The sequence below is a fragment of the Thermobia domestica genome, chromosome 18 (genome assembly GCF_964235325.1).
Source record: "Thermobia domestica chromosome 18, izTheDome1.hap1.1, whole genome shotgun sequence".
NCBI lineage: Eukaryota > Metazoa > Arthropoda > Insecta > Zygentoma > Lepismatidae > Thermobia > Thermobia domestica.
In genome coordinates, this window is record NC_137471.1 from 565,074 (window position 1) to 584,096 (window position 19,023).

The 19,023-nt window shown below is 34.9% G+C and overlaps 1 protein-coding gene across 1 annotated transcript in view; it reads left to right on the top strand.

Moving 5' to 3' along the window:
- The window catches only part of LOC145674956 (CD151 antigen-like), a 54,795-nt gene that overhangs the window by 25,399 nt on the left and 10,373 nt on the right, over positions 1-19,023 (top strand). Inside the window, exons 2-3 of the mRNA XM_081745254.1 lie at positions 2,838-3,026; positions 15,436-15,606. Coding sequence (XP_081601380.1) covers positions 2,838-3,026; positions 15,436-15,606 — 360 coding nt within the window. The remainder of the gene's footprint in view (positions 1-2,837; positions 3,027-15,435; positions 15,607-19,023) is intronic.

The window sequence follows — 19,023 nt, forward strand, 5'->3', positions numbered from 1 at the left end:
ATACCATTCTGTAATGTTTACATCAGGATCAGAAGGTTCGTTGAATGAACTTTAGTTGTTTTCCCTAAGCCTTAGGCCTGGTGTATTTTTTTAGATGCTGCTTTATTAAAATTTTAATTACACCCTAACTGCATTTCATTTGTTATAGTTTGACCACCGACCACCTCAAACTCGATCCATGCCATATAGCTATATGCAATTATTCAAAGACTTACAGTTAGTAATACACATTGTGTTGATTTTTGGTTTGTTTTGTGTTAGTTTAACGTCTCACGATTATGCTAGGGCGGCTAAAGGAGACGTGGAGTTACTGATTATAGTGGAATCCGAAAAACTTCGGTCGTTGAACATTACCGGAACTCGGGACCATGCGAACCAAAATCAAGCGTACTAGCCATTACAGCAAATGGGGTTTTTTACATTGTGTTGATTTAAACAATAGAGTCAGTGTTGCCAGATCCGAAGATCAAAAAGTAGCGTGTCTGTGCTCCAAAAGTAGAGGATATGAACTATTTGTAGCCCAAATATATAGAAATGAATTATTTGGCAACTAATGACTGGTACTAATGAAATAATGTTTAAAATAGACCGGAAAATGTGATGGACATATTGCAAGACGAAATTATTATCGATAGCCGAAAACAATTTTAGATTGGATACCACGTGACGAAAACACCCTGGGAAATGTCCGCATATAAGAAATTGTGACAAAATCAGGAACCACTGGGGAGTAACCCGGAAAAGAATTACCCAAGATGGATAGTTGTAGAGAAAACTTGGGAAGACTTCATCCAGCAGTGGATTGATAATGCTTGATTATGATGATGGTGATGATTTTATATCGAGACCTCAGAGGAAAACTAAACCAAGTCATAATTTCGTAATTTTACAGGAGAAGCGAAAAACCGGTTCCTTAACTAAGATCTATAATACTGTTTTTCAAAGTATACTAAGTAATTACAAAGTAGTAAGACGGCTTTAGACTCACATTATTACACCACTAGAAAGAGCATAGTCTATTTAAAAAAAGTATTCTAACTCAATTTGACCAAAAAGTGACTTAACATAATCTACCACTAATGTTTATATATATTAGGTAAGGTAGGGTAAAATTGGATCCAAAATTTAACGAAAGTCATACAGCGAAAAAAAAAAATATATTTTTGACTATTTAATGCTTCATGTTGCTGCAAAACTACGAAAATGAATACAAAAGAAAACTAGAAAGTTAAGAATCACTTGTTTTGGCGAGAGAGAGAAAATAGATACAGCTAGCTCGAATTACCTATATACTTATATAATATGTATGTTCATGTTTCGCAAGTAATTTTCAATCAATATAAAATTTCAACGTAATGAACGCATGATTGGTTTTCTCGAATAAAGATCACATGCACCGCTAAGAGCTCAGGAATAAGCTTAATCTATGTTACGGCAGTGGATATACGTATGCGTATGTAATGCATTACAACTTTAGGAACTTGCATAAGAAACAGAATGTACTTAAATTTAGACGCGAACTATGCGAAACATCTGACTTTGAATCTAACTTGTTTCGTGATGCAACCCGAGGCCACACATAACAAAGATGAGTGCCGTAGCTCCCACCACAAAGTTCAGGAATTTCGTGTTATAAGGTGTCAATTAATCACGTAGATGTGAAACGGTAATAAAGCATTTGATCAATTTTAAACAAAATATATTGTAGTAATAATTTACCCTATTTGTTCAGACAATGAACGTTATATTATGTTTTTAAAATGACAGTCAAAACAGAACGTATTGGATAATAAATGAGAAATTGTAAAATTTCAATTTCGGTACGATTAAATACATTCATGCTGCTATGTGTTGCGTTATCCGTTAGAATGTATTGAACAATTCTTATTCTAAGGAAGGAAATAAACTACTGTATAGTACTGAAGATAATTTAATAGAGTTTAATTGTATAGGCAGTACTGAAGCCATATGAGAAAGTCTTTTTGCTGAAAGTGAAATATGGGTTACTATTAGAATTTTATCCCAGATATGATATACCCACTGATGATTGAAACAGGAACACACGCATGGAAGGCATCAGCACTAGCAAATTAGCTGTGAAGAAGTACACCATACTATAATTCTAAGTCAAGAATAAGGCCAAAAATAAGAAGCAGAAACGACAGACTTTACAATAATATTATTTTTACAATTTTAATTTCACCTATTTATTTCGAGACTTTCGAGACGAGACCGAGACGAGACCGAGATTTGGCCTTCGAGACCGAGATCGAGACAAGCATTTGTTGACCGAGACGAGACCGAGACGGTGATTTTTGACTCGAGACGAGACCGAGACCGAGACAGCTATTTTTAAACCGAGACGAGACCGAGATTGTACAAAGTCTCGTCTCGATACCATCCCTAGTACGGAGCGAGGCCGTTGTAGATTTAGAAAACAACTTAGAGCCGTATTTACGAATGACCACGGCCACCATGGCTCAGGTGGCAACTATTAGGAGGCGTCCAACTTTCTCGGACCAGTTATTATTATTATTATTATTATTATTATTATTATTATTATTATTATTATTATTATTATTATTATTATTATTATTATTATTATTATTATTATTTTGGACACTACATAAATTTGGCGCAAACCTGAGGGTGGAGGCATTTTCTAATGCTCCGAGGCGGTAAATATGTTAGATACGGTCGTGTATAATAGAAAAAATAAAGTTCAGTTTTGTTAATTACTTGCGCCTTTATATCTTCCTTTTTCTTATCAGTTAGGTCATTCAAAATAAAATTCAGTCTACAATACATAAAACTGAAGTTCATTTTATTTCTTACAGATTATTGGTATTGGACTAGTGGCAGCTGGCTCTAGTGTTATTGAGGATCTTAGGGACTACAATTACTTTCTAAACGCCGAGATAAGAGCACCTGCGATTCTTATCATATTTGTTGGTCTTTTTGTCCTTGGAGTGGTTGCATTTGGTGTATTCAGTACCCACGTCGAAGATTATAACAAACTTATCATCGTAAGTACAGATTTCTTTCGTTTCCTATTTAGTGTTTTAAATTCATATTAAGAATCCTTGCCAAATGATAATAATGGTTAAAGTTACGTTCTGTGGTCCAAATACATTTAGAACACTTTTCTCCTTGGTGAATGACCACCAAGAGTGCATGGATTAATAACACGAGTAAAAACAAGGAATAACAACATATGCCCTAAACTCTGTTATTCCTGTGCCCACTGGTCACTTTTACGTGGTATGCCAGCACAAAGAAACTTGTTACATGACCATAGGCGCCGACTTGAAGAAAATATTGGGGGGGCCAAAACAATGAATAAATATATAGTCATATTCAACCGTTTTCTATCAACTGCTAGATAAAGGCCCCCTTCCCTCCAGATCTCCGTCTGCTGCATCCGCTCCACTGCTAAATTCATGACCTAAGTAAAATTTGTGTAAACACATTAAAACAAATTCAAGTTCAAATTCTGGGAACTTCACTGCACCACATTGATCTTCACTTCTCATATCAGTGTTACCATAGTGTTGGTTGAAGCTTCAGTGCTCCTTTTAGGATTTTTGGTAACTTTTGTTACCATAGCGTACTATTGTCATTGATCTCTTATTTAGGTTCTATAACAGGTTCTTAAGTCGCGTTTTTATTAGTCAAGTCAAGAATGGACCAAAGAACACCCCAGATGCGTTTTGGAACCGAATGGTCAACTTGGCTGCGTCAAGTGGGTGCGAAAGGGCGTGACTTTTTACTTTTTCTTAAGGCAAATTTCAAAAATTTTTCACGCCTGTAGTTTTCACGATATCAGATTAGAATTGTGTGTACCTTTGGATATTTCTCAAATTTTTCTGAGATTATGTGAAGCCGAGTCCGGACACGAGGGCCGCAAATGTTCCGAGGGGCTGAGTTTTTCAGAAAAAATGCAGTTTTCCCGATTTTTCTGGTTCAGGAATACGATACGTACATGTGTCTGGCACCGTTGGAAAGGGCTTGTTATACTAAAGAAAATAACGTTTAAGTCCTGACTCTAGCCTAAATAATAATGACGCAGTAAATTTTTATAATAAGTATATACTGTACGTATGTGTGTGTATAAAGAGAGAGCTTAAATTCAGACTTTCAACAATTTTTCTGCTCTTGATATTTAAGATACAAGATTGGAATTTTGCACACGTATTATGTACATAACAATGTATTTTTAGAAAAAAAAATCAGATCCCTACGTCAACCCAGACCTAGGCCAGAGGGGCAAAATGTTTTGGTTGGATTTGCAAAAATACTTCCGAGTTTTTCCCTAATTATCTGGTTTAGGTGTGTGATACGGACATGTGAGTGATACCGTTGGAAAGGGCTTATTATACTGAAGAAAATGGCGTTTGAACCATGACTCCAGGCTAAATAGGAATGACGCAGTACATTTTTTAAAATATTTCATACCTAGGTATATATAGAGGAAGTTCGGGTATTATGGAATACCATTTTTGTTTCGCTTGTAACTCAGTTAATAATCGTACATATTGCAACAAAAAGGAAAACAAGTATACACCTTACATATTTGGCTTTATTTATGTATATCGACAAAGAAGTTTCGTTACAGGGGTGGGTAAAATTTATAATTTGTAAAGAAACCACTTTGGAGAGTAATATGGAATACAAATGCTATATAGAAAAGAAAAAAGTTTTCTGTTGAACATACGATGAATATAGTGACAATACATGAAAATTCTGAATGCCAAGCCATAACTGATTGTGATTACTTGCAAAAGTCATAAATATAATACTCTGCTTCAGAATCGTCACAGTCATTATGTGCTCACATTAAACATGATGCACGCTGGACCCAAGCTCACCCCTTGTATCATCAAACAATTTGCTGTAATAAAAAATACAATTAGCATTGTTGTCATCATAAATGTATGTTTAATTGCTCAATACCGATAGATATTTTTGTAATTGGAATACCATATCGAATACGGAATACCATGCTTTTCTTGCTGGTATCCCATATTGCCCTCCACGCCAGCTTGGAAACGAAAAAGCTGTTAAACGCATTCGAAGGCGTATAGGATAATGGCGCTTATCAAACTACCACTCTGTATATCCAAGGTCATAGTAAATAAAGAATTGTTGTTCTATTACATTTCAATAAGAAAATACAGGTTGTAAACCACTTACCTGTAAGAAATCAGATTTTCACATCTACCAACACAACGAATGTCACAATCACATGGAGACTGATTGTAGAGCATCATGGGGACGTGAGGTAGTAGTTTCTTTCCTCTCCGCTTGGAAGCAACACATCACAGGCGAGCTAATGAGGTATTCCATATTATCCGACTATTCCATAATACCCGAACTTCCTCTATTTATATACATATAAAGAAAGATGGGTCACCTTCAGACTTTCAAAAATTTCTCCCGACCTCAGTTTTCAAGATACAAGAACGAAATTTTGCGCACGTATTATGTATATAACAAGATTTTTTAAAAAGATTCAGATCCCTACGTGAACCCAGGCCCGGGCCAGAGGAGCACAAAAATTTCGATTTTTTTTCGAAAAAGCTCATGTTTTTTCCAATTTTATTATTTTTGGTGTATAATACGGACAAGAGAGTGGTACCGTTGGAAAGTATGATGTATCCTGAGAAAAACGAGGTATGAACCATGATCCTACGATAAACAGTAAGGAAGCAGTAGCTGTTTGAGTGAAAGTCTAAAATTTACCTCAAAAAATGGAAATCTTAAAAGGGTTAAACGCCGATTTGAAAACGGTGCTTTTTATCGAATAAAAAGACTGTTCCTAGTATTGAATTAAAGGCACGACGTAATTTACGACAGAAATTCTTGCTCCTCTCTGGTAATTCTTCCTCAACTGAATTATATTGGGGGGGCGAGGACCCCACCTTTAAATATTGATGGGGGGCCAAAAGTGCCCTGGCCCCCCAAAGTCGGCGCCTATGTACATGACCCACTGGGAAGTGTGGGTGCTGAGTAAGCGATAGAGAATAGAGGCTGGCGAGTAATACGGTTATGTCGCTAAAGGCTCAGAAAAGGGCGCTGGTCAGGCCGGTAGCCAGTCCGAAAATGTAGGGGGCCGCTGAAGTTAGGGGGGGCGATCCAACCTTATTATAGTTTATCACCATATTATAGTTCATTTGCAAGCCTTCCATAGAAATTTTACAGGGCCAGCAAAAAATTAGGGGGGTCGGCCCGTTTGGATACGGGCCTGGAGCTGGTCGCTATCACAAACGTTAGCCAAAGAAAACCGAAATTATTTTTCAGTAATTGGACCAAATAGGGATCTGCCTTTGAACGTGTTTTCTGGGTATGAAAAAAATATGGTTTCCTTTTATAAAGATAACAAAACATGGCTACAGGCTGTCTGAAACGCATTTATTATCTCTATATTTAAATGCTCCCAATAATTAGGCAGGTTTCTACTTCAGTGAGTGACTATCGCACTTCACGTCTCTTTTCTACTGATGTTCACTGTTGAATGAATTTCTCTTTTTCTCACAACAGCATTGGAATCTTCTGTCTGAAGATACAAAAATTATCGCCACATGAATTCGACGTTTAAAAGTTGGAAAGCTGTTCCTACCTTGTTTAAATGCACATGGATTGTGATTAAATATATTTATTTATTATTAAATACTAGTCTAATTTCTGACTATAATTCCCATCACAATTGCAAAGAAAATATTTAAGATCATAATTTAGATAGGGTAGTATTACATTATCATCAAATATAAGTTTCTGCTTAATGACAAAAAGAAGCTATATTATTATAATCTATAATAAAGAAATAATTCACTCCTTACAGTTACGTTAACTTGTTACGACGAAATTCGTTTGGTCTATATGGAGTCATGCGCGCCGACTACGTGGGTGCTCCGGGTCTCCGGCACCCATAAGATTTTTAGTTTGTACCGGTATTTTACTTCATCATAGCACATCCCTTTATTACAATGTTCATAAAAGATTTTAACTAAAAGTAAATCAATCAAATATCGAGGTTTCCCTGAAAACATATAGACTAACATGTCCCGCCATTGATATGCACCCACCAGTGACGATGCTAGCTGTAATTTCTTAGGCGGGCAAAGGAGGGGCAGAGACATTTTGGGGGGCGGTTATCTTTGCATACCAAAAATGAAGTAACGTCTGCATATGAAGTATTCGATTCCTAGTGGGAGAATATTGACATTTGAACCCATTAGAGTGGTTCGAATTTCACGTTAAATGCTCTGCCTGCATTTTAATAGCCTCAATGCTAAGAAAGACACTAAATTCCTATCTAACTAATGAAATTGAAGATACTTTAATAAACCTAGACTTAACTGATTACACCATAACCTATCAGAGTCCGAAAAAAATGTTTTAAATAAAATTTACGTATTTCCCCTCTAAAACCCTAATCTGCAATTAAAATTAGGGTGTTTTCATATTATTTTCAGTTTACCCCGTCCCCTTCCGGGGTAAAGTGGGGAAGTCGGTTAAAAAGGGAGCATGAGCGGTCAATTTTTTAAGATTGTCTGTAAGTTACAGCAGTGGCTAATATCCACTGCAAATGTCTTCAGTACCTAATATCTCTAATTACATTGCGAAAGAAAAATTGAATAATACAGCTGTAAGTACTTTTAGTCAGGTACAATATTCAACCTGGCCGTGTAAAATACTATATACGCTGTAAACATATATTATAAGTGAGTAATTTCAACGGTTTTGGTTTAAAATCAGGACTTTTAGACTTTTGAATTGGCTCCTCCAGATTTTGTGCGTTGCTTCCGAAGTTCGTTAAACCGAGGTCCGTAAAATTGAGAAATGAGTATATAGGCTATAATTTGACACACAATCATAGTCAACGTCTTGCGAATAAAATCAGAAAAATAAACACACTGCTGAAGAAGACTGCACTTATTTAATATAAAAACACATTTACACGTGACGTTTCGATCTTCTAGCCAAGATCCTCATCAGGCGTACACTCATGAGGATCTTGGCTAGAAGATCGAAACGTCACGTGTAAACAAGTGCAGTCTTGTTCAGCGGTTTGTTTAATTTTCAGGCTATAATTTTAATTGTTATTTTCATATTCTTTGAAAATGCGATTAGCGAAAAATAAAATAATATTACCGCTGGGCTGGTATACTTGACAAAAGATCTCCCCTGCCTATTCGTCAATTTGAAAATATGTAATATTGATACCGAAATAAATTCATGAGGAAATCAGTTAAACACTACGGGACTCTCTTCCGCCATATGCATTGATGAAATAGTGAGTGGTAGTTTAAAGGAGGTGATTTCTCAACAGATGGTGCTTTACGTCCAGGATGACCAAAAGCAATGATTGTCCTCGAAATCATGGATAAAATTCATGACATTATTCTTGAAATTTGCAGAATTTCAACAAAACTTTGGCAGAGATTTTGGACATTTCTCTGAAATATATAGGTAAGATAATTCATGACTTGGGCATATGGAAGTAATGGGTTCTCAAAAATCTGTCTGGGAATCAAAAGAGTGACGGCATCAAGGGAAGTCTACTCTCATTTTTACCACAATGCTGATCAATTTCTGTCATATATACTAACCATGGAGGAAAGATGGTTGTACCACTACGATCCTGAAACGAAACATGTCAGTGAGTGACAGCATTCATTTTCCCCTCGCCCCATGAAGTTCAAGAGAGAAAAGTCTCCTGGGAAAGTGTTTGCAGTATTCTTCTGGGATAACGATGGAGACTTCCTGCCCAAGGATAGACATTGAATGCAGAATCTCTGTATTAATCAAAAAACTGAAAGACAAATTGATCTGCTCAATATGGTAGACGCAGAGTCGGATTTAGGCATGGGCCGCATAGACCTGGGACCAGGGCTGCAATTTTTGAGTAGCGGCGATTTAAAAAAATATATTTAAAAACCGATAAAACTCTTGAAAATATTATTTCACCAACGACTCAATAACGTAAGCGAAAGCCATTTTTTTTAAATGCCCATGACTACGGTAATATTGTATCAGATTAGTTTCAGCAAATATTGTCATAAGTCGATTAGTTATTATGATGGTTTGATCAGTTGTCTGTGGGTGCTGAAAAGAGCGGCAGTAAGCAGCTTGACACTCGTACTTTCACAAATTGACGTGTATTTATTTATTTATTCAACAAATACCAGATACAGCCCGAAGGCCATTTTACACTGGATACATAACAAGGGAAAAATAGGGAAATTCCCAGTTAGGATGGTCGGCGGTGACGATCGAACCCACGACCTTCCGAATACGAACCCAACGCTCTAGCAAGAGAGCTATTTCGCTCGGTTTGAAGCAGTATGGCCTACATTGCACCATTTAGCTTCGGATAGAAAAACCAATTACATTCATTTAAATTAGGGGGGGCGCGGTGGCTCAGTGGTAGAGCGTTCACCTCTGGTGCTTGGGGTCCCGGGTTCGATCCCAGCCCCCGCCAAGTGAACTTTGTGGTGGACAAACACCGTGCTCGTGGGTTTTCTCGGGGTTCTCCCGTTTCCTCCCACTTTCTTCATTCCACCATTTCACTCATCTCTCATAATCACCGTCTCCTTTAGCCTAACCGGCATAACCGTGGGACGTAAAACTCAAAGATTTCATTTCATTTCATTCATTTAAATTACTGCTCTTAAGAAAAGGAAGACATTCTTGAACGTAGTTATCCTTCTCTCCCTCTCTCTACAGCCGTAGACGTAGAATTGTAGCGGACAATCGTTCGATAGTGCATTAAATATGCCCCGAATATATTCTGGGTTACAAACTAGACTAAAAGAAGCAAATCCATTGACATTTTATGTGCCATGCTCTGCCCATTCCCTTAGTTTTGTAGGATCTGATGCGGCAGAATGTTGTTATATCTCAATATTATTTTTTTTTATTTTTTTATTTTTATTTATTTATTTATTTATTTATTTATTTATTTATTTATTTATTTATTTATTTGACTTGTTACAAGAACCCTCTTCTTCTTCGGTCCATCGATGGAAAATTTTAGAATCATTTTTCAAGCCTGACGACAAGAATATTTCTATTAAATTACTGAACATAACAAGATGGTCCGCCGGGGAAGATGCATGCAAAAGCTTCAACAGAGATTTCAAGGCAATTGCAAAGGCTCTAAAATGTATGATTCTCAGCTAAGATGAAAATGAAGAAACAAAGACCGAAGTTAAAGGGCTTTCAAGAAAAATTGTTTCTCCTGAAACTTCATTTATGGTAGCCTTATGGAGAGACATTCTCAGTAGATTTAAGTCTGTGAATGAAAAGACACAATCCCATAATATGGTTGTAACTATAGTTGTGAGTGTGTATACATCTCTCATTACATTTCTGGATGAACTGAAAGGTATGTATAAGTTCTATAAAATGGCTGGTGAGAAAACTGATGTCCAAACTGTTCTTAAAACTGATGGTGAATGCATAGAAAATACTCCTAAGAGAATAAGAAAAAGGAAGAAATTCTTTGGTGAATCAGAGGAAAAGAAGATGGAAAAAACTAGATCATCGTCTTCAAGAAACCTTTGTTGTGGTCATTGACAAGCTCCTTTCCGAATTGAACAAGAGAATTGCGGTCTACAGTAAATTTCTCAGGAGATTTTCCTTCTTAGCAAATCTATACAACTTGAGCGCCGAAGAAATCACTACAGCAGCAACTTCTCTGCAGGAAGTGTATGCAGCTGACATCGAGGAATCTTCGATTGTTGTTGAGTGGTTTCATTTAAAAGGACTTCTAGCTCAAGAGAAGTTGGGAAGTGCTGAAGAAATGTCATTATCGGAACTTAACCGATTTCTCATATCGAAAAATCTTAAGGGCTTACACCCTAACATAAGTATTTACCTTAAAGTGTTTTTATGTATACCAGCAACTAACAGGCGGAAAGATCGTTTTCCACACTGTCAAGAATCTAAAACTATTTGAGATCTACTCTTTCTCAGAAGAACAAACACCGCGCTCGTGGGTTTTCTCGGGGTTCTCCCGTTTCACCTCACTTTCTTCATTTCACCATTTCATTCATTTCTCATAATCACCGTCTCCTTTAGCCTAACCGGCATAACCGTGGGACGTAAAACTTAAAAATTTCATTTTCTTTCTCAGAAGAGACTGGTTCATCTAGCTGTTTTAGCCATCGAAAATGACTTGACTGTTAAACTTGATTTTAGTGACGTTATTAATGATTTTGCCAATGTGAAAGCAAGACGTAAACAGTTTTGATACACAAAAGTTCCAGAAACATTTTGTAAATTTTTAGGTACAATAATATAACTCTTTATATCATTTAAGATTTTTTTATATTTTGCCGTCTTTTACACCATTTAATGCTAAATAGGTTAGGCAGAAGCGAGGTAAGTTTTAATGAATCTACTTCAAATGCTGACCAGATATAGGAATTAAAATATATTACATAAAATGAGTAATAAGAAATAAGAACAGTAATAACTAGTAATAGTAATAATTATAATTTAGTAACAAAAGTAAAAGTAATATTTTAAGAAGTGGATCCAACAGAATGCAAGTTTTGGAGAGCGATGCGATTGGTGTGCTTAGGGGCGGTAATTTCGCTAGGGCCCATTAGCGCGAAACATGGAAATCCGGCCCTGGATAGACGTCACATTAGTGCTTTGAAGCAAAAGGGAGCACTAGTGCATACCAATTACTAATTAAAGCTCAGCACTCTGACAATAAATTTTATTTGGAGCTAATCAATTTAATCCCATACATTTATTATTATGATTATTATAATTAACATTATAATTATTATTAAGAGAAAACAAAACGCTATTAATATCCTGTAAAAATCAAACTCTGATACTCACAAATTAAGTTGTTATAAGACCATCCCATGAATACTGGATGTCAAGAATAATGTTTCACAAAGAAAAATATAGAACCTTTAAATAAAACCAAATGTGTAACCATGGGTGCCCGAAGGGGAGAGCAGGGTGGGGCACGAGCCCCCTCTGGCTCACGAAAATGTATTAAATTTCTTACGATTTTCTTAATACAAAAACAAAATACCAAACTTAATATAGCAACCAGGGAGATGAGCCGCCCTAGAATTTTTTTTCGGGCGTTCATTTGTATGTAATTCTCCAAGTACATTCTGGATTATACTACTACTAACATTATCTTTCTGTTTCGGTTGGAGTGAAGTGGTGTGGCATCACGAATATTTTTCACGCTTATTATAGATCTCAATGAGAGAAACACAACGATACAAAGATTTTCCCAAGTCGACTTTCGTAACTTTAGAGAATCGCTTCTCAAGTGTCAGTGAAATTATCGTAAATTGTCATTATTTCAAGTTACGAAATTCGCATTGAATTATATATATATATATCCGGTTGTGTTCCTCTCATCGATAATATATATTTTATGTTTATAAGTAATGTAATTACTCTGAAACCATTACAAGTGCTATAGAAACTCGTATTACTGCGAAAACCCACATATTTTCACTACTCTTGCTTACGTGTATATCATCTTCGTTGACGCGGCTGTCCCCGTCGGACGCACCATCACACTACCACACGGGCCCCCAGCTTTGCCCTGCCCTGACTCAATTACATAACATTCGTGCTTTAGTGACCAGCTAGCACATGTTTCTTTCTGTTTTTCGCACTGTAGTTTTATCGCATACGTGTGGACGCTGTTTTTATACCCAAATTGTGAATGAATTCTAATTTTTCAACAATTACTTATAGTGGCCTCGTTGAATTTCATCTACCCTAGGTCGAATATTACCATGTTACCCAGTCCAAATCTTTTCTAGAATAACAAGAAGGAAATTAGTGAAGAAAAAGCTATAATTTTGCAACAAATATTCCGAGTGATATCCCTAAACTTGACCTGTACGCTATAAAGCGTCTGAAGAGGAATTAAAAGTGAAAGTTCCAAACAACTGCGATTAATTGCAGTTCCGAAAGTCGGATTGCATTTGTGTGTGTGTGTGTGTGTGTGTGTGTAGGTGTGTGTGTGTGTGTAGGTGTGTGTGTGTGTGCGTGTGTGTGTGTGTGTGTGTGTGTGTGTGTGTGTGTGTGTGTGTGTGTGTGTGTGTGTGTGTGTGTGTGTGTGTGTGTGTCATTGTGTTCCTCTCATAGAAATCTATGGTAATTGTGAAAAACATTTTTGATGCCACGATGCTTGTGGAAGTGAAACTACCAAGGAACTGCAATTATCTGAAGTTCCGAAAGTCCAATCACAAAATTTGTTGTACCATTGGGATCCTCTCCTCGAGATTTATAATAACCGGGAAAAATATTTGTCATATCACAACTTTTCACCTAAATCTCTTTCTTTTCCCCCTTTAAATCAGTTTTTCGTTCCGATACTCTACAATAAATATAGGGTTTAATAAATTGAAAATTGTATTAAACTTCGAATAATATAAGATTTATTATTTCTTTTTAAAAATAATATAAGAAAATATTTTCTTGGATGGAGTTCGCCAATATGATTCGATTTCGATTAAGAATGGTCCGTGATGTAACTTCTATTGTACCACCACAAACCCTACATTGTGTGGTGGTCGTGAGGCTAGGGGAATACTTACAGAGGCTTCACAAGCATGTATATGGAGTTAAATTCAAGAGTGAGAGATTGACTTTCCCTTCCTTCCTCGATGTTCTAGAAAACAATAATAATAATAATAATAATTCCATGATAACTTTTGTGAAATTATTCTATTTTATGCAATGGGAAGTGCATATATTCTTTTAATTCTTTTCAATTAAAATCAGTTCAAAATGAGGTAAATTTGTTGTAATCAAGGGCGAATTACACCTTGCAACTTAAAAGTATGTTCTACGGTAACTTTCGTAAAAATTATTCGAATTTGGTGCAATACACATATGTGTGTGCCGTATATTATTTCTGAGGCTTCATAGTCATCACAATGACTTAGATTTAAAATTAAGCTAGGGTCAGGGACGAACTACCGCGATATCTTTCGGTGAAAATGTTCGATTTTTGTACAGTACGGTGTATATGACATTTGGGTTTTTATTTTATTAAAGTCCTTAAAATCAGTCAAGAATAGGGAGAAATTTGATCCGATGAAATCACATATCCTTCTGGTTTAAAAATATGTTTTGCGATTTCTTTCGTATTCAGTTTGGATGATACGTTGATTGAGGCTTTCACATATTACCCCTGCCTTTAGAATTGAAATCAGACAAACATGGGAATTCGCTTAGTAGTCCCTCCCAGAATTTTAGAAATAAATTTGTTTCATATAAACTTTAGTAAAATAATAATAATAATAATCACAATAATAATAATAATAATAATAATAATAATAATAATAATAATAATAATCTAGCGTATTTTTTCTGATTATCCCCAGTCGTCTGTATTACTTGCGATGAAGTTGAAATGTATTAACGATGAAGAAATGAATCCTCCTTGATTTTAAATAAAATATTTTTAACAGACATTTTATTAAAAACATCCCGATCGATTTTTATACAGTATACTCTGTATCTACAGGACACTGTAGTCTAATAGTTGGACTCACGTCCGTGTGATCCCAGGTTCGATTCTCGACCGGTGCTTCCCAATTTTTTCAGCGTCGTGATTCAAACTGGGGAGTCACGTAAATAAAAGAAATGACGACCACTGTTTCTATAAAGCTCCTGATATGCCTGTTAGAAACAGGTTGATGCAGCTCGTGCTAGTCGCTAGACTGGACATACTTCAGCAGGTCGTTAATAGATGGAGCGGCTCGGGCCCACAAAGGGGTGTCACGCCGGACGGTTTGGTTTAGTTTTTGTATACTATGTGTGTTGCAGATTATAGACTTCCTTCTATTGTTTTGGGGGTTAACATTAGTGAAGGGAAAAATGGGAGGATCGTTGTTTCAACGATGCCTGACAGCATCACTAGTTATCAATATATTTTACCTAACTTTGGTAGAGAAAAAGGATGTGAGTGGGCTTTTCGAGATTCCCCCATTTCCTCCCACTTTCTTCTTCACCATACTCACTCATCGGATTATCACCGTTTCCCTTTGCTTGAAGCACAATCATTTAAAGTTAACCTTAATAGACCGTTCCAGAAGAAAATCTATGATTAACATTATTAGTGTCAGTAGTATTTTAATTTCACAAACATCCACATTCATTAGCCATCATGTGTAACCTTTAGCCTAAAGGTCATAAGAGTGAGATGTTAACCTAAAATAAATTCAGCTCATTTTATTTTTCTCAGTAAGTTCTATCCATTCTATGTCTCATCTTTGAACTTTTTTTCGTTAAACGATAATAATGTTGTAGAAATAAATAAATAAATAAATAAATAAATACACTACTTAAATTTCATTATGACAAGATGTTTACTTAAATTATTATATTTTGTATCTTTCTCTTATTACTTTATTTTAATTTCTGTTACAGTTCGCAATTCTCCTGTTCGTTATTTTTATTTTGGAACTCATCGTTGGGAGTCTGGCCTTCGACGCCCGAAAGAGATTTGCAGACCCAATGAGAAGCTGTATGTTTAACTCTATCAAAAATTACAAAAACTTCGGAGATGAAGATCAATCGTGGGAAAACGTTCAATTATCTGTAAGTTATTTACATATTTATTCATGTGAATTAGACTGCTTATTACTACGGAGTTATTATCATAATAATTTTGAAATTGATTTCTACATGCTCCCTTATCTCTAAAAGAACCTTGAAGTTATTTCCAGAAGAACCTTAAAGTTATTATTCCTAGAAGATCCTTAAAGTTATTATTTCTAGAAGATCCTTAAAGTTATTATTTCTAGAAGAACTTTCTAGAAGAACCTTAAAGTTATTATTTCTAGAAGAACCTTAAAGTTATTATTTCTAGAAGAACGTAAATTTATTATTCTTAGAAGAACCTTAAAGTTATTATTCCTAGAAGATCCTTAAAGTTATTATTTCTAGAAGAACTTTATAGAAGAACCTTAAAGTTATTATTTCTAGAAAAACCTTAAAGTTATTATTTCTAGAAGAACGTAAATTTATTATTCTTAGAAGAACCTTAAAGTTATTATTCCTAGAATATCCTTAAAGTTATTATTCCTAGAAGATCCTTAAAGTTATTATTTCTAGAAGAACTTTCTAGAAGAACCTTAAAGTTATTATTTCTAGAAGAACCTTAAAGTTATTATTTCTAGAAGAACGTAAATTTATTATTCTTAGAAGAACCTTAAAGTTATTATTCCTAGAAGATCCTTAAAGTTATTATTTCTAGAAGAACTTTATAGAAGAACCTTAAAGTTATTATTTCTAGAAGAACCTTCTAGAAGAACCTTAAAGTTATTATTTCTAGAAAAACCTTAAAGTTATTATTTCTAGAAGAACGTAAAGTTATTATTTCTAGAACCTTAACATTACTTCTAAAAATTTATTAAATTCATTTGCATGAGAAATTTTGATGTGAATAAGAATTACAATAAGCATTTCCAATCTAATTTCTTTTAAAATTTTCTAATACCGATACTGTAAAAGTTCAAAACTAATGTTCTATAAATTTTGTTACTTCCTGTAAGAACTCAGTAAACTTCAAGAACTTCTAAAGCTATTTTCATAGTCATTTTTAAATTTATTTTTTTAAGAATTTCTAAAGCTGTTTCAATAACAATTTAGAAAATAAACTCTATAAACTTTGTTAAGATTATTTCCATAAAAATTCAGCAAACAGTAAGAATTTATAAAGCACGTCTATATTATTTATTTATTTATTTATTTATTTATTACTCTAAGCATTTTTAATGATGATGTTTCTGCAAGAATATAAAAATCATTTTCTATAAATCTTTCTACGTTTATTTTAATAAGTATGCTATAAACTATAATCATTTCTGTACATATTTGTATAAACATCGTCTAAATTTATTTCTTTATGAAAACCAATTTGTGTCAGTTTTGTTAAGTTTCCTTATGAGAAATCACTTAACTCCAAGAATTCTTGAACTTATTTCTGTAAGTATTGTTAAGCTTATTTCCCAAGAATTTGTAATACTGCCTCTGCAAGAAATGAATATATATACGGCAAATTGTGGATGCGTTAAAATATTAAATAATACTTTTGATAAAGTGGATAGTTTCAAATATTTAGGATCAATATTAACAGACGAAAATCATATTCACGAAGAAATTAAATGTCGACTAAAAGCAGGGAATTCGTGTTACTATTCGGTTCAAAATCTCTTGTCGTCGCGAATTCTGTCGAGGAATTTGAAGCTTAAAATATATAAAACGATAATCATGCCTGTTGTTCTGTATGGTTGCGAAACATGGTCGCTTACTCTGAGGGAAGAACATAGACTGAAAGTATTTGAGAACAGGATCCTGAGAAGAATATTCGGACCCAAGAGGAACGAGAATGGGGAATGGCGGAAGCTTCATAACGAGGAACTACATAGTTTATACGGTTTACCCAACATTGTTAGGGTCGTCAAGTCTAGGGGGCTTAGGTGGGCAGGTCATGTAGCTAGAATGGAAGAAAGTAGAAACGCTTTCAAAGTCTTGACTGGTAGACCCATAGGAAAGCGACCATTAGGAAGACCTAGGCGCAGATGGGAGGATAATATTAAGATGGATCTCGCAGAGATAGGAATACAAAGTAGAAACTGGATCCAATTAGCTAAGGATAGAAGTCAGTGGAGAGCTTTTGTGAACGCGGCACTGAACCTCCGGGTTCCATAGGCCATATATATATATATATATATATATATATATATATATATATATATATATATATATGTGTGTGTGTGTGTGTGTGTGTGTGTGTGTGTGTGTGTGTGTGTGTGTGTGTGTGTTTTCTATAAGCTTCAGTAAATTAATTCTCATACGAACTCAGTAAACTATAAGAATTTCTAAAAATATTTATATTAATATTGTTAGTATTTGATTCCATAAAAAATCCTGATGTTGCTTCCGTAAGAATATGAGGAGCGTTTTCTCAAAACTCGATAGAGCACAAAATATCTTTTCTACAACGACTGCATTTTTATTCTTATTGTGCATAACCTCTATCGAGTTCTGATAAAACGTTTATGATTTAGTATTCTATACACATGGCACATTTCGATATCTGTCAGCTCTGATTTAACAGCTCAATTGGTAGCATAAAAAGCATACCAGAAAAAAAAAACATATCTCCGTTTCTTAAAATTTTCTCTATCTAGTTTTGAAAAACGGTCCTCACATATATATCAAAATGATAGGTTTATATGTGTGTCTGCAAAGAAAAGTTCATTTGTCTCCAATCCTTTCGACAATAAGATCTCGAAAACCAGAAGTGCTACAAACGAGCCGTTTCCATTGATCGATTTCAAATTTTGTGTAGACTATCCAGTTTTAATTGAATATTTAAGAAACATTTCCGTTATTTCGTTGTTACATTTTTTAGGGGCACACTGGAAACGTTGATTTTTTAAAAAAGCTTATATACTATGAGTTATGCATTCCAACACCACATAGTTGTATACAGGAGGTTGTATATCTCTCTGGCGTTTCTTTCATGCCCAAATGATAATTCAAAACAAAGAATAACATTTCTCCAGTCTAAGATCAATCTTTATTGTTTGGAGTGTTTTACCCAATGAATACCATATATCACTGACATTATAATTAATTGTGCATGTAATACATTTGCTTATTACATACTGCATGCAAGAAGAAATAAAACCCTGATCATAAATTAATTAGAAACTCCAACCGGAAGTAGGCTGAAATCTTGCACATGTTGCGAGATATTGAAAAAAATAATCAAAACAGTCTCTTCTTTCTGGTACCCCTTGCCGATTTTTATGAAGATGTGCTTCACTTTTGTCTGTAAAAGGACATGTACAGATGTTGTGAGGAATGACAAGGAGATTCATGCTCATATGTAAATGATGTGCTGTGTAGAGAGCGCAGGTTCAGCTAGTTTAAAAGTTAATTGCTATAAGCTTCGCTAATTTCAAATTTCTGCACATATGTTTATCAAGCATGTCTATATTTATG